General features: G+C 44.6%; 1 protein-coding gene across 1 annotated transcript in view; it reads right to left on the bottom strand.

The window, feature by feature from the left end:
- The window catches only part of Ptprn2 (protein tyrosine phosphatase receptor type N2), a 719,135-nt gene that overhangs the window by 445,806 nt on the left and 250,509 nt on the right, over positions 1-22,820 (bottom strand). Inside the window, exon 4 of the mRNA XM_028880925.2 lies at positions 9,994-10,096. Coding sequence (XP_028736758.1) covers positions 9,994-10,096 — 103 coding nt within the window. The remainder of the gene's footprint in view (positions 1-9,993; positions 10,097-22,820) is intronic.

Raw genomic sequence — 22,820 nt, 5'->3', positions numbered from 1 at the left:
GTGTGTGTGTGTTGCATCTCCCCAGGAAAAGTATTGTTACACAATACCAGCTGGTAGCACTGTTTGGAGAGGTTATAGTCGGTGCAGCCTTGTTAGAGAAAGCACATCACTGGGGGCAGCTTTGAGAGTTTATGGCATTGCCCTACTTGCAGATCATGCTCTGGTTTATGTTTATGGACTTTCCCTCTGGAACGGTAAGCCATAATAAACTCTCCCTTCCTTAAAAATGCCTTTGGTCGTAGTGTTTCCTTACAGCAACAGAAAAGTAGCAAATACAATGAGTCTCTGGTTTTATCATTTTTACCATGTGGAAACAATTTCTGTCTTCTGCAAATGCTTTTTCTTTTTTCCTATACTTCCATTTTCCCCTCCCTGGGGCTCTGGTTGCCTGCATATTTGGTCCCTGAATGTCTCTGGATTCACTGGTGATGTTTACTTTGCTATTTATCTCGTTTTCTTCTTGCTGTAGCTCTAGGTTTACTAGAATTTTCTACATGCATCTAACTTGCTATTAGCCCAGTAGGCATTCTTCTCACCCCCCACCTCTTGCATCTCTATCATTCTGTCTGAACTCACTGGTCTCACTTTCCTGCCTTTCTCTCTAGCAACCCTTGATTGGATTCTACACACTGAAGTTTTCCTCTTTGGGTGATACATACTCTTACATTTCCATAACCTTTTCTTTTTCATTGCTGCTTTTGATGTTGCTGTTATTAAGATGGAATCAGTCTCGCTATGTAGTTTAGGTTGGAGCCTTGAATTCATGATCTTTCTGCCTTGGTCTCTCAGTGCTGAGATTACCAAGCCAAGCTGCCATTAATGTCATGCCTCTCTATCTGGCATCCCACCCATTTCTTGGAAACAGTTCTACCCTTCAAGTCAAAACTATGAAATGAGTATGGTGGCAATTATCTACAAGTTATTCCTCTAGAAGCCTGAAATCTCCACTTCTTGATCACAAATGATGGTCCTCTTATGGGGACAATACCTTGGATACTGTGGAAGGGTTGGTGTGTCCCATGATGAGACACGATGGACACTCTCAGGGCTCACAGTGAGTGCACACATCTCCAGGGGCTTCCCTTCACAGCTCTTGCTGCCTTGCCAACCTGTGATACTGAAGGCCTCACTCTTCTCAACTCTAGTAGGTCCCCAGACCCCATTGTGTTCGCCCAACTTACTCCCATCGATGATGACTTGAGGACATCAGAAAGCTCTTGTTTGTTATCTGACTCACTGGACATCTCCCTTGTTTCTGGTATTGGGAGACTAAAGGGCCTGGTGCCCTTTGGTTTGTTTGTTTCAGGCAGAATAAGAAGGTGTCTTTGTTGCTCTGTCTTGGCCAGAAGCAGAAGGAAAGCTTAGTTCTTCACAGACTCATACAGTACTTGACCAGTGCCCATCACAGCAGGGTAGGTGAATGGAAAGGTCTTCACCTAGTGGATACTACCCATGCTTTATAAAGAATGAATGTACCACTGGCATCAGATGCAGCCTTGTTAGGGCAAATATCTTAGAATGCCACCTCAATGTTCATGACAATAGGAAGCTCATCCACAAACAAATCCAGCATAGACACCAAAGAAGGGTCTGCATGCACAAGGCATAGAGAGAACTCTGGGTGATGGAAACATTCTGTTTATTGATCTGTGTTCCTGGGACTCACATGATAATGTCAGTCAAAACTTGTCAGATTATACATTTGAGAACTCCCACTAAACAGAATATAAAATTTACCTGAATGAAATAACACAAGGCCCCAAAAAGGATTGTCACCCAGCTGTGTCTCTTACAAAGTAGCCTTCACAAATGATCTGCCTGCCTAATTTGACATCCTTGTCTGACCATCTTACTTTTTCAAGCTCTGAAGACTGAGCAGGCCCTGTCTGGTGTAGAAGTGGGGTTAGGCCCCAGAGACCATTGTCGCAGTGCATGTGAGAGCACAGCCCACCTCAGTCAAGTCACCAGATCTTCTTTCCAGACTGTAAGCTAGGTGCTGCTCCAGCTGTCCTGGGTCCTCCTAACTGCTTGTGTTTTGATGGACTTATATCCAGAGCCCTTGCTGGCTTGGCTATCATTGATCTAGCATTCCAAGCAAGATATCATCTGTCCCTGTATAATCCATGGGGCCTGGCAGCATATCATTCTGTAATACAGGCCCCAGGCCCCAGTAGATAGATCCACAGATCTTAACAACCATCCACACTTACAGTCTCGGGGGCTCAAGATGGCAGCCGTGGAGGTCAGGGCCATGCACGCACTTTAGTCACTCTTGCTTTGTATCTGCCGACACTGGGTTTCCTTGGAACTAGAGGAGATGCCTTTTTCACCACAGGCTAGCCTGTTCCACCTTCATCTTAACAGCAAGAATTACACTATCTAGAACAGCAAGCTACTCTCACGGTGACAAGAGATCTGGCTGTAGAATCATGCTGAGCCTACCATACTCGATGTGTGTGAGAAGAGCAAACAGGAGGCACAACAGACTGATCCATGTGCAAGCAACCCACCCGTAACATTTCCTGGGCAACAGATTCGTGGTTCTGATGTCAGGTTTCATAGAACACGTTCCTTCAAAGAGCTTTCTTGTATTTTATCTATGCATATCCCTGTTGTGGACCATTAGTTTAAGATGTGTTACATTCGTGTATGCTGCAGAATATTTGTTTAATGATGCAAAGATGTGTTGCATTCTTTTATGTTGCATTTGTTTAACTCTGTAACGCTGTGTTACTTTGCCTGCCTACAACACCTGATTGGTCTAATAAAAAGCTAAACAGTCAATAGGTAGGCAGCAGAGAGAAATAGGCAGGGCTGATGGACAGGAATAAATAGGAGAGGAAAGCTAGGGAAGGAAGTGAGGAGCAAGAAAAGGAGACATAGGAAAGAACACCAGGGGCCAGTGACCGAGCCACACAGTCAACCACAGAGTAAGAAGCAAAGAAAGATATATAGAATAAAGGAAGGTTTAAAACCCAGAGGCAAAATGTAGTTAAAGAGAAACAGGATAATTCAAGTTAGAAAAGCTGGCTAGAAATAAGCCAAGCTAAGGCTGGGCATTCATAAGTAATAGTAAGTCTCTGTGTATTTATTTGGGAGCTGGGTGGCGGGCCCCAAAAGAGTTTTAAAAAAAAAACCCAACTACACATCCCTTATCTGAAATGCATCAAGGTTTGGAGACTTGGATTTGGGTGGTATTTGCATAGGCAGGGCAAGCTATTTGGAGGTCTGGCACAAGTTTAAACATGAAATTCAGTTGAATTTTGCATACGACACAGAAGCTACAGTTGACGTTATAGATTGTGTTTGGTGAACTCTGCCTCCGGCAAGTGACAACCTTTTGAGGCCTTTTAATGATTCCCTTATCCTGAATGGTCTTTTAAGATCATTTAGCGCCCCCTGTGCCTGGTAAGGTGTAGAATGTCCTGTTTACATGATGTCAGTGCTAAAAAGCAGTTTCAGGTAGGAGCCAGAGGGGTCAAGGAAATCACAAGAAAACCCACAGAATCATCTAACCTGGATCACAGGGCTCACAGAGTCTGAACCGACAACCAGGAAGCCTGCATGGGACTAACCTAGGCCCTCTGCATATATGTGACAGTTGTGTAGCTTGATCTTCTTGTGGGACTCCTGACCATGGGAGCAGGGCTGTCCCTGACTCTTTTGCTGGCTTTTGGGACTCTACTCCTCATACTGGGTTGCCTGTCCATCCTTAATACAAGAGGAGGTGCTTAGTCTCACTGCAACTTTATATGCCTCCACAGGAGGCCTGCCCCTTTCTGAATAGGAATGGAAAAGGAGTTGTTGTAGAATATTACTTTAACTATGTAAAGGTGTGTTACATTTGTCTATACTGCATTTGTTTAATTGGGCAAAGATGTGTTACATTTGTGTATGCTGCATTTGTTTAATGTAAAGATGTGTTGCTGTTTCACCTTGCCTGATTGGTCTAGTAAGAAGCTGAATGGCCAATAGCTAGGCAGGAGAGGGATAGGCGGGGCTGGCAGGCAGAGAGAATAAATAGGAGGAGGAATCTAGGCATGAGAGCGAATGAGGGAGAAAGAGAGGGAGATGCTCTGGGCCAGACAGACAGACAAGCAGCCACCAGCCAGACACAGAGGAAGCATGAAATTAGGACATACAGAATGAAAGAAATGTTAAAAAGCCCCAAGGCAAGATGTAGATGAAGAGAGACGGATTAATTTAAGTTATAAGAACTAGTGGGACAAGCATAAGATAAAGTTGAGCATTCATAACTAATAATAAGTCTCTGTTTCATGATTTGGGGGCTGGTGATCAAAGAAAGCCTGCTCCAAGGAGTGGATTGGGATGAGGGGAGGGGGGAAGAGAGGAGGGAGGGACTGGAAGGAGAGGAGGGAAAGGAAACTGCAGTCAGGATGTAAAATAAATAAATAAATATTATATATATGTGTGTATATATATATATTAATTAACAGTTTCAAATTTTGGATTTCCAGATTAAAGGTGCCTCAGTGCATGCGTGCGTGCATGTGTGTGTGTGTGTGTGTGTGTGTGTGTGTGTGTGTGTGCTTCTTCCACAGACTTCAATGTTCCATTTGATATCAGATGCAGAAAATTACTTGCCATGAGCCAGAGGAAGATGCAGTACCACCTGAATATTGCCAATCCCATATCTGCACCTGGCTGAGGAAGCAGTATTTCATCCCGGCATGACCACTCGATGCCAATGCCTGGGTTTCTACTGTGACCTAGGCATACTTTCAGAAATGTACTGGAGCTTGAAGTGGATATCACACATTATAAATTCCTCACATAAAAGTTAACTGGGAATCAGACACCAGCTGGTGTCTCCACGTGAGAAGAGAGGTTTTCAAGGATGTGACAATGGGGTGTCTAACAGAAGAGGATTGGAGGTTCAATGCCAGCCTAGGCTACAAAGCAAGGTGAGTGGGGAGATGAGGAGGAAGAAGAGTGAAAGGAAGGAGGGAGAGGGAGGGAGCTACTTCTGTCATGGGTGATCCCTACATACACTGAAAATTCCAGCAAGGAATGAAAATCAAAACCACAGTGAGATGTCATCTCACCCGCTAGAATGGCTATTATCAAAATACAGAAACAGCCGGGCAGTGGTGGCGCACGCCTTTATTCCAGCACTCGAGAGGCAGAGCCAGGCGGGTCTCTGTCAGTTTGAGGCCAGCCTGGGCTACAGAGTGAGTTCTAGGAAAGGCACCAAGCTACACAGAGAAACCCTGTCTCGAAAAACCAAAAGAAGAAAAAAAAATTACAAAAACAAATGTTGGTGAGGATGTGGGAAGGGAACTCTCACATTGCGGACTGCTGGTGAGAATGTAGATGTGTGTAATCCTTATGGAGAACGGTGTGGAAGGTCCCAGGAAGTCTGAAAGCAGGACTGACTGCCCTGGGATCTGGTCATCTGCCTCCAGGTATTCATCCAGAGGAAATGGAACCAGTATGTCAAAGAAATGCTGGAGCTGATGCTACCTGCAGCACTGTTTGCAATCATCACAGTAGGAGACGAGTGTAGGCATCTATTGTGGATAAATAAATAAATTGCAGAGCACACACCATAGACTATCATCCAGCCATAAAGGATGAACTCCTGTCCTCTGAAGCGGAGTGGACAGAACCAACAGGAGAACATGCTAAATGAAGTCAGCCAAACACTTAAAAAATCTAAATAAAGCACACCGTCTCTCACGTGGCCAACCCGAATGGAGGACAGTGGTCACTAGTGGCTGGGAATGGTGAGGGAGGGGGCACACAGATAGACTGGATCCCAAGCACCAGAGGAATAGACATTGGTGAACCACAGCCCAGGGCTGGCCACAGCTCACAGTAACATACCCTGTCCTTTAAGAGGCCTGGAGAGAGAAAATTGGGCTCTAAACACGAGAGGGATGAAGGGAAAAGGCCAGTGGCCCTGATTTAATCTGTGCATGCCCTGTGTACACAACGGCAGCCAGACTCAATTCATGCATGCTTGCCAAAAAAAAAAAAAAAAAAAACCTCCTGAAGCGGAGATTCATCAAAAGTTCCCCATATCTCTTTATCTCAGGTGATAAACCCACTCTGTCACCAGGGATGGCAGCCAAGGTCTGCAGCTCTAGCACTTGAGAGGCCAAGGCAGGAGGAAAGACCTTGAATTCTAGGCCAGTTTGGACTACAGTGTTAGACCTGTCTAAAAACAAAAATAAAACAAGTCCTCCCTTGTTGCCAATGTCTGGTCCAGCCATGACAAACTCAATTAACTGGGTAGTTCAGAGTTCTCTGCATCTCAAATCACAGATAATTTTCCTGACTACTCCTTATTGGATGGAATTTCATTTTCTGTGTTATCAGATTGTAATTTAGCTGGTCCATTTACTCCTCTGGTGTTGTTTATTTTTCTCACCAGTTGATAATCAATGCAGACATTTGTCTTTCCTGTGTCTCTTCTGTACCTGAGACCTAGTTTGTGACCGTGCAATAAGTCACAATGATTGAGTGGCCATTGTCACTCTGTACCATGTTGTAGCAATCAACATACAGACTTTTACTGGGTCACTTGGCTTCAAGGCAGTCAACAATCTGTGGGAATATTTTCTACTTCTAAAAAGGTGGCACGTATCTCACACCAGGACCCTGCTCTTCTTCCTCTGCCCCTGGAGTACTATGCTTTCTGGATGAACTCTGCTTTCCGCCTTTACACATGCTGCTAGACGTTGCCGCACAGTTTATGGGATGAAAAGAAGGTGAAGTAGAGCCCAAAGGAGCTCCGTGACAGTTCTTTCATATCGTGTGGTTTTCATACACAGGCCCTGGGCCAACCAACAGTTGGGGTGGTGCTCACACACAGGCCACCTGGTCCTGGTTCCCATCTCAGGAACTGCAGCGGACAGCCAACTCTTGGTCTTTATTGGTCTTTGGTGGTCCTGTGTGCACCGAGTTCCACTCTTCTCAGTGACATCTGACGTACACTTCATGCAGACCCCACAGGGCTCTGTTCAGTGCACCACATGGCCTCCTCTGCCCAAGGCATTTATGTGTATGGAAGACAAATGACAAGTCACCTGCGGGAAGAGCTGCTCCCTCAGCTTTGGATCAAGCAGGGACCGCCCAAAGAAAGACCAAACTTTCTCCTTTCTTCTTCTCCCCCATCCCACTCTCTCCTTCTCCTCTGAAAATGAAGCCCAGAGCTTGCATATGTTGGTAAGCACTGTATCACTAAGCTACCCTGCGACTCTTTCCCCTACCCCCACATTTCTTGAAAATTTGAGACAGGGTCTCACTGTGTAGCTCAGGCAGGCTTTGAGCTTGCTAGCTTCCTGCCTCAGCTTCCAAGGACCAGGATGAGAGGCATACCCCACCCCACCATGTCCAGCCCCATCTTTACTCCAAACAAATCACTGGTTGGAGACAAGCTGCTCTGTCTCTCTGGAGATGGATGCCATGTCTGAAAGAACTCCAAAAACCATTTCATGGCCAGCTGTGGGTCTGCAGAGCTCTGAACCCGTGTGAAATGAGGAAAGCCAGACAGGACCCCTGTTCGTGGCTGTCACTGTCTTGTAATTCGGGCACATTGCAGGTCCCTCACCCTTCCCATCTTTCATTTATTCAGTGACTGTTGTGACTGGTGCTGTGGGGTTGGGAAGAACGAAGTGTCTGGGGCAGGAAGAGAAGAACAAAAGCAAAACCGGTCCCCACTCCCTAGGGGCTGGGGACACATGGGCTCCTTTAATTAATAATGAAACAAGTCTGCTGCTTAGAAAGCTAGGCTGATGGCTATCGGTGAATTTAAAATCAGACACAGTTATTAAAAATGCTGAAGAAGACAAACACAAGTAAATCACATTGCACAGAGGAGAAAAGGCGTGAGGACCGCTAGTGGGGACACCCTGCTGGGCTCCTCCGTGCTTCTCAGAGGCTGTTTGGTGTTGGTTATGAAACCTATACTTCAAACAAAAGTGTCCAAGGGTCAGATTTTAAAGGAGGCCACAGATTCATCGAGCAGCAAAGCGAGAGCAGCCCCGCCATCCTGAGGTGCGAGGTGAGATCTAAGGCCAAACAGGGGATGCAGCAGAGGCTCCCAGTCTCGGGACGTCACAGCTGCAAGGATTTGACACAGATGCAGCAGGACAGTCCAGCACCAGAGCGCAGTGCTCATAGAGCACAATGCGGGTGATGCTGCAAGGGGACATGACAAAGGAGATCTCACCTGAGAAGTTTTAAGCCAAGGTATGAACAAGGACAACCTAAGCTCATGTAACGCCCCTGGAATTTATATTTGTAATTAGAAACACGGCATACTATGTGCAAAAATATAAACTATATAGATGTGGTGGCTTGAATAGGAATGGTCCCCATAGACTTATGCATTTGAAAGTTTGGCCCATAGGGAGTGGCACTATTAGGAGGTGTGGCCTTGTTGGAGTGGGTGTCTCACTGTGGACGAGGGCTTTGAGGTCTCACATGCTCAAGCTGTGCCTAGTGTCACAGTCTCCTGCTGCTGTCTATGGATCTAAATGTAGAACTCTCAGCTCCTTCTCCAGCACCATATCCTACAGGCCCACAGCATCCTCCAATGGGAATCCCCTAGACTGACAAAGACAAAGGTGAGAGGCCACAGGGTCAAAGTGAGAGGAGTTCATGGGACCTAAAAGGTATAGGGAAAGGGCTGTGACCTTGTGACACAACACAGTGGTGTTTGGGCCTTAGGTATGGAGCTGGGAAAAAGATTCTGACCTCCATCTGCTACATCTACAATGAACAACATTCCAGGGGTCAGACCAAAGCAAAGACAGGGCCGAGGGACCAGGAGGACATGGGAGTCAAGAAGCCAATTCTCCTTGAAGGACAGGGCACAGAGGATGGATGAGAGTCTGGAAAATACCTAGCCAGTTTCTCCCAAAACTCTGGTCCTTAAAGATGGATGACTGGCCTCATTCCCTTCCACTCATGAGAAAGGAATGAATTCAGGAGAGCAGAGAGTTCCTGTTCTTTTTTAAAGCCCTGCCCTAGTCATCTCTGAGCCAGAGAGAGAAACATTCCTCAAGACACATGGATGAAAGTCACTGGCTTTAAACACAGAGGCCCCATGCTGAAGGAAACAGAAAATGTAATGAGGTTTGTAAGGACAAGGACAGCATCCAGAACATGGGCACGGGATCTGCACAAAGAGGACTCCAATCATTGCATGCATGCTTGAGCTCTGACTCTCACAAAAAGATAAAAAAAAAAAAGATAAACTACTGTTTTCATATTGTAACTTTAAAAGCTACCAGCCTCATTGTCTTGGATATAAGACCTAAAGTCTCCAGAGTGTCATATTTTATGTTACAAGGATTTGTTCTACATGGAAACCATAGTTCAGGAATATTCTGTTGCTTAGAAATAATGGACTTTGCAAGCTAAGCCTTTGGGAAAGGTCATGGTTTTTTTGTTTTTTGTTTTTGTTTTTTTAATCTCAAAACATTGCATGCCAGTCTAGGCTCATTCTTGCAATAGAATGAGGCACCCTTTGGGCGATATTTCAAACTCCCTGTTTCCCATTTCATGACCTATAGGGAGTGAGACTGCTAGGTCATCACCCTATTGCTGGAAGTACAGGGGGATGAAATGACACAGGATAAATTTTTGCTTTGGGAGAGAAAGACCAGGACTTTCTGGATTAATCCTGCTCATTGCATTGTAGTAAACACAATTTCCTAGTAAGAAACCAGAGTTCTGACCTCACTTTGTTAGAGCAAAGCTCTGAAGATGCAGGGTTCTACTGGGAGGTGGGGCAGTCTCATAGACGAGTAGAGGAGAGACCCATGGCATGCCTCTCACTGTCCAGGGTACCACATTGCAAGGTTACTTCAGTGTATCTTTCCTTTTCGGAAAAGCCTCTTCCTCATAGATATCTATTCTATACCAAAAAGATGGAGGATGCTTTGCTATGCTAAAAACAGTCAAACATAAAGAGATGGCTGTGGCTGGGAGCAAAAAGAGACAAGTCATGCCTACACATACCTGGCTGGGCTGGAAGCTTCCCCGTGCCATGAGTAGGCCTTGGGGAGGTTTGCGAGCTCCTGGGCCATCACATGCTGGGTATAGTCATCTTGCCATGTGAAACCTGTGGAGAAAGGAGTGAAATTGCAAATGTGGTTAAGTTCTATGTCAGGCTCCCACAGGTCTCTGTTCCTCCAGCCAATCACAGGGCTTTGTGGGGTTTAGTAAGATTTCCTTTACCTTTCTTAAACTTTCAGACCCAAACGACAATCAGCGCTTTGCGGTATTGATTTAAAAATAGGTGCAGTGGGTGCCAGCTGTGGCTGGCAGACAAAAGAAACCCAAACCAAAGAGACTTTTGTGCAATGCAGAAGATGGACCTTGTCTACCTGGGTCGGTTCACCTACAGCAAAGATGCCCCCGTCAACAATGGGCATGCAGTTGCCAGCCTACCTGCCCTGCTGCCTTGCCCAGCACACCCACTGTATTCTGACCTGGCTGCACTACCACATTGGAACAACTGTTCCCCCAACCCATCCTGCGTGAGAGCCCAGCATTTGGCTGGATAGGGTTACATTCCTGTGAAGCAATTACTGTGGGTTTAATGTACTAAATCTCAGAGCCAATTACATTATATTTACACTCAAATGTTGTGACAAAGAGCTTTATAACAAGGGGGAAGCAGTTATGAAGGCAAAATCCATGCAATTGTGCATTAATTACATGCATTGTGGATCACATGATAATTATGCTCAGAATTACCAAATAACTCCCAAGAATAATTATTATGCAATTTGTACATTTTAGATCTTACGGTAACGCTTTCACACTTAGAGCTACCCCATGCAATTATCCGTAATTATCTAATCACTAAGCATCACGTAATTACAGAGGTATATTTTTATGCTCTGTGCAAAAAACAAGTTAGAAAGCCAGGACAGCTTTGTGTATGTATATGTTGCAACATGTGAATATGTATGCATGTGTGTTCATGTGTGTGCATGGGTAGGTGTGTGTGTGTACATTTGTGTATGTGTAGGTATTTGTGTGTATGCCTGTACTCTCCTGTGTGTATGTGTATTTGTGTGTATTCGAGTATGTGTGTGTGTGTGCATGCATGTGTGTATGTGTGTGTATGTGTCTAGTATGGTAAAGAAGTCCAGAGCACACACTCTGGATAAAATTTAGACAGGCATGGTTTTCATGAACATACTTAAACATTTTTCAAACGCAGGTGTGAATTGTTAAAGCCCACAGATGGCAAGAATCAAATGGCTGGCACATCCTAAGTCCCAGGAGCCCCAGTGGTGGAAATACCAGGAGGGCTCTGGCCTGAGCCCCAGCTCCTCCAGAGCAGCTCTCCGTGGAAGGTAACTCACTGCAGGGCGTGCAGCCCGGTCCCTATAGCCTGCAGTGTTTGGTGATGAAGGCAACAGAAAAACAGGCCTTCTGTCAGGTGCGCTTAGTCCCCTCTCAGTCCGTTCCCAGGAGCATTCTCATTGGAAAGCACATTTCGATGTTAACCCAACAACTAGCATTTTACGTTTAGAAAACAAGCACACTTTAAACATGCTATTCCCCAAGGACAGCCTTACTATTAATATTTATCAGGCAACAAATAATTGAGAGCATAAAGGAACTTTGCATGAAAAATTTTTTCATTAAAAATGGCATCTTCCAGGCTCAGGAGATGACTGCATTGGTAAAGTGCATGACTTGCATACTCCAGGGTCTGTGTGATCTACAGAATCCACAATTTTTTTTTTTTTTTTGGTTTTTTTTTTTTTTTCGAGACAGGGTTTCTCTGTGTAGCTTTGCACCTTTCCTGGAACTCACTTGGTAGCCCAGGCTGGCCTCGAACTCACAGAGATCCGCCTGGCTCTGCCTCCCGAGTGCTGGGATTAAAGGCGTGCGCCACCACCGCCCGGCCAGAACCCACATTTTAAAAGCTGAGCATGGCAGCATGTGCTTGGAATCCCAGGTTGAGGAGGTGGAAACGGGGGATTCCTGGGTCTCCCTAGCCAGTCTAGCATACTTGGCAAGTTCCAGGCCAGTAAGAGATCCATCTTAAAAAACTGAGAAACAGCGCCAAAGGTGGTCCTCTGGATTCTGATGTCCACACATACACATGCATGTGCACCTGCACACAGAGACATGTACATCCATACACACACACACAAGTACATACAAGTACCATTTTATTGCTAAACAGCACACTGTCTAAGCACAGTGACAAGGGCCCAGTTTTACTCCTGAAGCATGACTGGCCAGGGTAGAAGTCAGTGTACAAAGGCAATCTGAAGAGGATCTGGACCCCAGCTCAGATCAATAAACTTCAATTTGAGCACAAAGTAAGTGTATTCTTGTGTTGGAAAGAAAATGGGCTGAGCATCACTATGAACTTCCAAGGAAACAAAGTACCCTAGAGGAGATAGCGCATCTGCATGCAGATGGAAAGATGGCCCACGTGAAGGGAAGTAGGAAGACTAAATTTCTCCTGTTCATTCATTGACTGCTTCTAGCAGCCTTAGACATGGAGGGCCAAGGGTGGAGAGAACCAGTAAAGAAGGAGCCTGCAGCAAAGCCTCATGCCTTTTGTATATCTGCCCAGAGGTGGACTAAAGAAAACAACCCATAAATGCCCTGGGTGCAGACAAAAAAAAAAAAGAAAGAAAAGAAAAAGAAAACACACACACACACACACACACACACACACACACACACACACACACGCCTACCTCAGTCAATCTGAAGCCAGAAAAGGGCAGCTCAGCAAGATGAAAGTGTGTCAGACAATCATGGGCTCCAAAAGAAAGTTCAGCAATCTCTCACCCCTCCTTCCATGCTGGGAGTCTGGGGTTCCTCCTAAGCTGTGATGCGGTGTTCCTACACCACCACCCAGCTTTGAAGAATGCTGAGCTGGGGAGTTTTCCTGCACACACCCCTGATACATGGGATAACTAGAGGCTGTAACTCCTATGCCTCCCCACCCTCAGATGTAGAAAGAGCCTTGGTGGGGGTCTGAACCTCCTCCACTGTTAGCTATGAGGAATACTCTAGCCTACCTTGCAGAACAGCATGAGTTATAGCAGCTTGTAGCACAAAGTTTAAATGGAACACAGGCCCTGGTACAAAAATGCACAGATCCCAGTAGGAAGTCACTGGTCCCAAGAACCGGGAGATCTCAAGCAGAGCACAGAAGCACCAGCACTGGGATGGCACACGTTATGACAGCCAGGTGATGGTGTAAAGAAGCCACAGCTTCAGGGATCAGCTGTGAACCCATGTGAAACAAAAGAAAATGGAGAGCCTCGGCAAACATGGCGGATAGTAAAAGAATAGAGACGGAAGGACTGTAACCAAAGACGATGAGCAAGTGGATCTGTGGGTGTCCTTCTTAGGACAGGAAGAAGGAAGAGTTAGTGAACTATCCCCCAGGCTCAACAACACAGAGAAACAATGGCCAGAGCCCAGGAGTCTCTGGGGCCATAACCAAAAGTTTACCATCCATGCCACAAGAGACTTGAGGAGAGGAAAGACAAGGCAGGACTGAAAAGCCACTTACAAAAGTGAGGCCTGAAAATGTCTCCATGTAGGAAAGTGACCTAGACTTTAAAAGTGAAGAAGCGGAAGAGATGACTAAGTGGTTAAGAGCATTTCCTGCTCCTTCAGAGGACCAGAGTTCAGTTCCCAGACCCACATCAGATGGCTCACAACTATCTGCAACCCCAGCTCCAGGGGATCCAATGCCTTTGCCTTGCCTCTACAGGTACCCATATGTAATACACACATATATACATATAAATACAAACAAGATAAATCTTGTATATACACATATATGTGTGGATATTATGAGAGGAAAACTAGAAGCTAGAAATTTCTTATTTAAAATAAAATTGAGAACCTAGCTCACCCCAAATATAGCAGACCCCATCTGCCAAGATTCATGATCATTGAATTTCTGAAAACCTATAAAGAAAAAATCTTGATGCTGCCCCAAATAACCTCTTACCTCCATAGGAAAAGCAATTCAAATGACAAGGATTTGCCATCAGAAGGTAAGCCACGGGGAAGCAGCATGTTTTCAGGTGCTGAGAGTAAAGAGACCTCTCTGTAGCATCCTGAGTCTGCAGCCAGGAAGGGAGAACTGTGGGAATGAGGCAAAACATCTCTCTAGCATTCAGTAATCTATCAGACAGCCAGGAAGGACCCTCAGGAGTGAGGGGTACATCGAGATACTCTGAAGCATAATGAGAGTTTTCACCAGAAGACCTGCTCTGAAAAAACCACTCTGAACTACTCAGATTATAAAGGAAGTTATAGAAGGAAACAGAGCATCAGGAAAGAACAGGGCAAACACACAGCTCACACAACCTTCTCCCATGTCCATGTTTGAAAGTGGAATCACACATTGTAACAATCACATTCTCCCAAGGGCGGGAGAGGAAATGCTTAGCAATTATTTATCAATGAGTGGTTAGGCCAAGTGTCATCAACAAGGGGAACCAGGATACAAACACACTGCTCTAAGTCATGTGCATGCAACTTAGTATCTCAAGCAACCACTGAAAGGGGGTATTGAAGACATATGCTCAAAAGCATTACCAGTAAAATGAATTTCCAAATACATTTAAGTAATCCAAGGAAAGCAAAGACAAACAGATAAACAAAAAGTAGAAAACAAGCCAGGAGTGAAGCTAAGTACAACAGCACTTACTTAGCATGTGTGTAAGGCTCTGGGTTTCATACTCAGCACTGGAATACTCAGAGAGGAAGAGGAGGAGGAAAAAGGGAAAGGCAACATTTAAGTTTAAATATGTCAATAATTTTTATTTAATGTCAATGTGCTAAAAAAGGTAACACTGAAAATGTTTAAATACTTAACTATATACTACCCATGTAAAATTTTCAGTGTAATTATATAGGAAGAATGAAATTAAGCACATGGATTAACAAAAATATACCTTGTACACATTAGTGGGCAGCAGCCTAGGCTATATTAACATCATATGAACAAGTTGCAGAGTAGAGATTACAAGAGACAAAGCAGAGACATGCGTAGTGGTAGTTGGGCAAGTCCACAGAAGACATGGCGATCTAATCCTAAATAAGTCCATGACAAACAACATAACAGCAGAGTATGCAAGGCAGAAATGACAGCTCTAAAGGAGAAACAAACCAGTCTGCAACATCAGCAGCAGGTTTCAACATCACTTTCTTAGCTAGACTTTTTCTTAGATGGACAAGTAAACAGAAAACAAGCAATTCTGAAACACTCAACAGTACAACTAATGAACACTTGTGGGTCATACTACCATACTAACAAGGGCAGGACACACACTCCTTCCAATCTCCTGTGGAACACATACCATGACAGACCATAGCCTGCGCCATGAAACCAGCTTGGCAAAAACTGGACAACAGAATCATTGATTGTGGCTCCAACACAGTGGAGGCAAGCTAGAAGTCAGCAACAGGATGATAGTGGGAAGTCCCAAGCTTGGGTGTTATACATATGTATTAGTAACCCATGGATCAGTGACAATCTGAGAGGATAAATGTGTTGCACTAAATAAAAATAAAAATGTAAAAGCACATCCAAGTTTATGGTACACGGTAAAGTCAGCTCAGTGAGTGGAAATTGTACCACAAATGTTTACATTGAGGAAGAAGGAAAGTCTTCAATCGGTAACCTAAACCCCACATCAAGAATCGGCATAAAGAACAATAAAATACACTCAACACAACAATAAAAGACACAAAAGTAATGAATTTTAAATTAGAAAAAAGAAAATCTGTGACTTATAAAAGATTGAAAAAAAAGAGATTGCAAATTGCTTATATTATCAATGAAGTGAGATGTGCCAAGATGTTGCAGGCATCAAGATAAAATAAAGAAATAGCTCCACCAGGATGAACTTAATACTGATGAAATAGGCCAATTCCTCAAAAACACCAAGGGCCACAACGCATCCATTTTGAAATGGATTATTTGAATAGCTCTATAATTGTTAGAAAATTTAAACTCAGAATTAAAATCCTCCCCTGAAATAAATATGTAGGCCCAAATGGTATCACTTATAGTTTATAACTCTATAAAATGCTTAAAGGATTAATATGAATTATGCATGAGCACTCCCAGAAAATAGAGGAAACAGTTCCCAACTAATCTCATGGCTAATATTACTCTGATAGCAAAGGCAGATGAAAGTAGTACAAGAAAAGACACCTATAGATCAATCTTCATCATGAATGTAGGACAGACATGTCACTGACCATATCAGCAAATAAAGTCCAGCAAGAAGAGAACCAACCAATCTCAGCGCAGATTACCTCAGCCTTTGTTCAGTGTCTGCCATGGCAGCATAGAAGCCCCTAGAAAAAGGAATCCCCAGGGATTTTCCCGGCTCTTGGAAACACTCCCACTCATGGGAGTTTCTCTTAATTTCTTACTTTTCTGTAATTCTTCTTAATAAATCTTGTTTCTGTTTTGCATAATCCCATGAGAGTGCACATCTCTAATCTTCATTGCATGAGACAGTGACCTCAAAGCCACTGTCTCAGGTTGACCTTTGGTGACCTTGAGGGTCTGGCATTTCAGGACCCTGGGTGAAGGAGATCTGAAATGGCTCTCTTGTTTAACATAGTGCTATGTACTGTAGCTCTCACTATAGGACAAGATAAGGAAATAAGGAAGTGTGAAAATTAGAAGTGAAGACATGAAACTATGCATATCTCCTTAGGACATGCTCTTCCAAGTCACAAGGATCCTACGTAAACAAAAAAAAACGTATCTGTTGTAATAGGAGTGTTGATAGTTGTCTAGGGTGATTTCAGAGCTCATTCCATTGGAACAATGAACTGAATATCCAAGAAAGATTAAAGACCAAGCCTTAAGGAACTTAAAGTGAACTGCTTTATTCCTTCAGGATAGGAGAGGCCTAAGGCTGGGTGTCCCCAGTGGGTGCAGGCTTGGGTATTTTATTGGGCCACTGGACTCTCTCCCCTTCCCCATAGTGGTCCAGTTTAGATACCCACCCCCATGCCTTCTTGCCTTTTTTTCTTGCGATGCCTTCTGGGAACATGAAGCCTCTATCTCAGAACCTCCTCTGCTTCCTTTGTCTATATATGTCCATCTAACTAGCCATTCTTGCATGTCACTTAAAAATTCCATAATTTCATTTAAATCTAGCAAAACATGCACAAGACTCAAATGCTAAAATTCATAAAAATACCTGAAAAATGAAAAGTGTGCCAGGTCCATGGACCTAAAGCTCCAACTAAAACTAATCAGTTACCCTCACACTGAAATTCTGCAAAGGCTTAACAAAATCCTTGTCCAAATCACAGCAAGATACTTTGTTGATATAAACAATTTATATGGAATAACAAATTAACTAGAGTAGCTTTAAGTTGGGGTAAAAAGAGGAATATAACCAGATAAATCACTATAGGGCATCCCAAATCCAATCATATTAATACACTAATACAAACTGTTTGTGGAGGAATAGACAACTAAATCAACAAAACAAAGAGGGGAACACAGAGATAGACCCACACAAACATGCTCAAGTGATTTTTGACAAAAAAATTTCAAAAATAACTTCATGATGGAAAAGCTACCTCTCCCACAACCATGCTAGGCATCCATAGACAAGGCGAGAGATTCCATTTCCAGCTCATGTGCATGTAAAGTGCACCCAAGGGCATAAAAGTTTAAAACTATATAACTTCTAGGAAGGAAAAGACATCATCTTTGGGACCTAGGACTAAGTAAAAGCTCTTGGATTTGGACTGAACATCTATAAAAGGAAAAGCTGATCAAATGGACCTTCTCAAAATCAGAACCCTTTGCTCTGCCAAAGGCCCCATTGAGAGGCTAGAATGACGGTGCAGAGTGGGAGAGAAACCACGTGCACTGCGTCTCAAAACTGAACACTGAAAACAACCCAGTTATAAAACGGGCAGGAGACATTTCGGTGCAGAGGCTCCGCAGATGGAGAACAAACACAAGAAAAGATCCTCGGCACTACCGGCCATCGGAAAATGCAAAATAACCCCACAATGAGCTGTCACTCCACACCCACCAGAGCAGCTAAGACAAGTAACATGGACGGCATTGAGTTCTGAGGATGATGTGGAAAAACAGGATCACTTTAATTTTCTGGTGGGAATATAAAATGAACACATACTTGTTATGTGACCCAACAATACTCTCTGGCCTTTATCCCAAAGAAAGGATATGTTCAATCAAAAACTTGTATATAAACATCTAATACTGTTTCTTAAAATAGCCTCCAAAGGGAAGCAACCCAGATAGCCTTTGGTGAGTGAAGGGTTAAGCACTTGATGGTATATCCACATCATGGAGTACTATGAAGGAATGATGAAAGAATGGTCACTATGTACTACAAGCCTGGGTGAATCTCTGGGACACTATGGTGAGTGAAAAAAGGTATGCTACAAAGATTGCAGTGAGCAGTTTTCTCTGCCATGTTATCATCTGGCAATATCAAAGGCCTAAGGGAAATTGGTTCACCCAGCCATGGCCTGGAACCTCTAAAACTATGAGCCAAAACAAACATTTTCTCTTTGTGGCATAACAACAACAACAACAAAAAAGTAACACATAAAATTATCATCAGGAGTCGGGGGGATTTAAATATATCTCAACCTAAAGTGGCATGAAAGAACCTTTAAAACTGAGTTAATGAAAGGCTTTGAAGAGCAAGCCAGAAAGAGCCTTCCTTGGCAGAGATGAACAAACCACCATGGTTCCTAGCCTGGTTCCACTTACCAACCTGCCTCTCACATCTGTGCTATGGTATGATGACTGTTAACCTGGCTTGGAGCCCATATCCTGTGAAGTGTGGCTATTAGGTCATTGTAAGTGAGAGTATATGGGCCTCTGTTCATGGTCAAGTCAAAGATCCTTCATTTGAGCTATCCTAGGGACCAAACAAAACTTCCCATGAAAGTAGAACCACCCCAATATGGTAGGTTACTGTAAAGAATTCCTTAATGAGGATGGGGCCACCCCAATCAGCTCTACTATGAGAGATAGATGACCCCAGTGAACATTCCTACTAGGGTAGGATGATATCAACAAACTCCGGGGGTGGGGAGTCAAGATAACTTCACTTAGTAAACTGATTGGCTGCTAAGTCCTCCATACTGGGTGTCCACATTCAAGTCCATAGGTCCATAGGAATTGTGTCTACTCTCCCATGGGCTTTCTCCAAGTTTAGACTCATCTGCTGAGGTGACCATGTGGACCAATGGGATGAGTGTGGCAATATCTGGCTTGGGGCTAGTGTTCAAAGCCAGAGGACAGTGGGTCCCTTCTGCTTGGTGGTCATGTCATCCTGTATGTCACAGCTGTCCCCACCTGTGTGGGGTAGACATAGGCTGGTGAAGGCATGCCAAGCAAGCCTTAGCTGCCAAGAACCTCATTTCTGTTGGTTCCAGTTGTAGGGGTACAAATCAGGACATGGCTGACAGTGGTGAGGGTCAGAAGGTACTTCTCCATCCATCACACCAAGTCATGCTTCAGGTGACCAGGTTTGTGGGATGCTAACAATTGCTGAAAATGGACATTCTCTGTGATTGATTGGTTGATTCACAGATAGATTAGACTTAGATACACATTTCTCCTAAGGCTTGGGTCACACATGGAAAGTGTAAACTGAATTAAAATCAGCATTTAAAGGAAGAGCACTTTTGCTGTGGACAGAGCAGCACAGCACAGGAGAGGGTTCCTCATGATCCTGCAGCACCCCCACACTGAGAGGCAGACAGAGGCCTAGATGACAGGACTCATCCATAGGTCTTTTCAGAGGTTTGAGCTGGGAGTGTCCTGATCCTAGCCTACATGGGGATTGCCAAAGTGACCAATAGCATGTCCTGTCCCTCTGACCAGTACCACCTCGTGGCTCTGGGATTGACCTGATTGGCATAACAGTGGGTGAAGAAATGACTCATGTACAGAAGAGCTGGGATGGGCAGGGCCATGAGCTCTGATGGAGATGTACCAGCAGCCCAGAACATCAACGCATTTATGATATACAGCTGAATGAGGAGACTGGTTTATCATACATAGCTGAATGAAGAAGCAGGTTTATAATGTACTGCTGAACAAGGAGGCAAATTAGCTAACCTTGGGGGGGGGGCATGTCACTCTAGGGGAGCAGTCTTATGCAGCAGTCATCCTAAAGGAGAGTGTTTTCTGCACAGTCTGTCAACACCCACGCTCGGCCATAGGAAGCCTTGCCACTCCCTTGGATCTGAGGCATTGGCATTCTCAACATGGCCATTCTCAAGTCAACAGTGGACCTTCATTCAGGACTCCATCCCTGCTCCACAGACCAGTGTCTCCACCACTGAACACAGAATCTGATCTGATGGCCTCTCCTTCTGGCAAATGTGCTGTCTCGAGGAAGGAAGGCCCTTTGGAGAGGTTGAGGAACCTCTGAAGTCCTGCAGAGGCAGTTTGAAGCAGTGGGCAGGCAAGAATATCATTTCAGAGAACGTTCCGTGTGGTGCTGAGAAGAAAGTGTTCTTTTGTGTTCAGGTGAAATATTCTATAGTTATCTGTTAGGCCCATTTGGGTCATAATGTCGTTAGCTCCGCATTTCTCTGTTTAGTTTTTGGATCATCTGTCCACTGGTAAGAGGGAGGTACTTAGTATTACTGCAACTTGACATGCCATGTATTGCTGCTATCCGTGGGAGGCCTGCTCTCTTCTGAACAGAAATGGAGGAGAAGTGGATTGGGGGGACAGAGGGAAGGTCATGGAGGAACTGGGAGGGGAGGAGGGCAGGAAAACTGTGGTCAGGATGTAAAATAAATAAATAAAATTTAAAAATTAAAAAAAAAGAATGTTCATTCCATACCTTGTGATTATACTTGTCCACAGAACTTCTCAAAGTAGGACAACCTACATTCTAAAGAACACACTTTTTTTGCCTTTGAACTTCCAGAAGGATTGAGCCGGAAAGCTCTCACAACCAAAATAGTATGGTTGTGTTGGTAATTCAACCCCACTGAGCTAATAACTAAGGCTACCTCCTGTGTGCTGGTGAGTCATGACATGGGATAAAGAACAGTAAATTTGGTGACAATAATCCAAAAGTGAATGCTTGAGGAACAGAGAAACATTTCTAGAAGCAAGAACGATGGGCTAGAGAGGCAGGCGGCGGTGAGTGATAGGGCTGTGCAGTGGCCAGAGCTGCTGCTCCTAGTCCCTAGGTGACTCCAGAGGGAACATGTCAACACGCAGGCTGTGCAGCCTCCTCTCCTGCCTCCCGCCAACCAGCCTGGATAGAAAGGCGCTGGTCACACACTACCCAGGATGGAACTATTCCGGCAGCTGGCCAGCAGAGTCAACAGCTTGGGAGAGGGGTGGACTCAGAAGGAGGTTTCCCACACACTGTGGGGCTCTCCTGTATGGAAGGTCACAAACCAGAAGGAAAGGAAGACACTGCCTCACAGAGATGAGGAAGGGGCCGGCTGTGACCTGTATTTACAGAAGAGGATATGGAGGCAGCATGTTCAGACACTGACACTGCACCAGCAAGAAGAAGAGCTGGGCCCCAGCCTGAGGGGAAGGTACCGTGGTCCCCTGCACCTCGCCCCACACTGCACATCCAGGGACCAGGAGGGGTGATGGTGTCACCATAACCATGACAGCCACTGCAGGGACAGAGTCACGCTTAAGAAGATAATGGCACTCTGCTTTGGGGGCACAGAACTGGAGAAAATGAGTCAGACCCTAGCAGACTTTGAAACAGAATCCTAAAACAAGAACCCCACTTGGATACGAGGATAGCAGGGGCAGCATGAGGAGCTGGGCCTTGGACCACACACTGAGAACTGCAAGTACTGCTCTTGCCAGCAGAGCCCCGATCCTGGCCCTGCGGCACACCATGCCCACTTCCTCCTGACAGCCCTTTAAGACAGAGTTGCCAGATTCCTGAGGAGAGTGGTACGCCTGTGGGTCGGACAGCAGCGGCATGCTCGCAGCTACCCAGCGACAACAAGGGCTGCTGGAAGAACAAAGCTGGGAGCTAAATTCTCTCTCTACAGCCAGGGAGAGACTTTTACTTGAATCCAAAGTTTACAGTATTTGCAACGAACTTAAAGAGTTCAAAACAGCTTTAAAATAAACAAACAAGAGAACATACACATGCAAATATAACACATTATATGTACCCTGTGTGCACACACATGTATATACACCAGCACAGAGAGAATACAGATTTGTAGAAGAAAGCAATAATTTTTATAAGGTGCATACTTCCTATGCAGAACTCCAAGTCAGAGTCTTCTGTTTTAAGCTATGATACAGTCACATTTGATTTCTAAGCCACAGTCCCAATACCTCCCTTCAAACAGAAACTACCTAATGTTGAACACTCTCATTTCGAGCAGTTATCAGCTGGCTTTTCTAACTGTGCTGTCATGGAAGACATTTGTAACAGCTCTGCCATCTGCTAGAGCAGAGCCAATAAATCACTTGTTCTTAAAATTAGTGTGTAAAAGTTTTCTAAGAGAAAAAAGTGCAAAATCATTGGCAGTAAATGGCACACATCTTTAACTTAGCCATGAGAAGTACAGAGGAAGGAAGAGTGTAAAATGGAATTCAGGAGGCAATGGCTGTGAAGGCCCATGCAGGCTGCGTGGTATGTCATGTATCCATAGAACAATGGAGGTGCCGTGCTCATCTTTGAGTGGAAAAAGTATGACAGGCCATGGAGATCATGAGAGGCCCAAATGTTCTGCTGGGATCCCGAGACACGAGCCCTGGGCCCTACTGACAAACTGATACAAGGACTGCCTTTCTCTCCGAG

The sequence above is a fragment of the Peromyscus leucopus genome, chromosome 14, assembly GCF_004664715.2.
Source record: "Peromyscus leucopus breed LL Stock chromosome 14, UCI_PerLeu_2.1, whole genome shotgun sequence".
Lineage (NCBI taxonomy): Eukaryota > Metazoa > Chordata > Mammalia > Rodentia > Cricetidae > Peromyscus > Peromyscus leucopus.
This window is presented reverse-complemented; position numbering and strand designations above follow the sequence as displayed.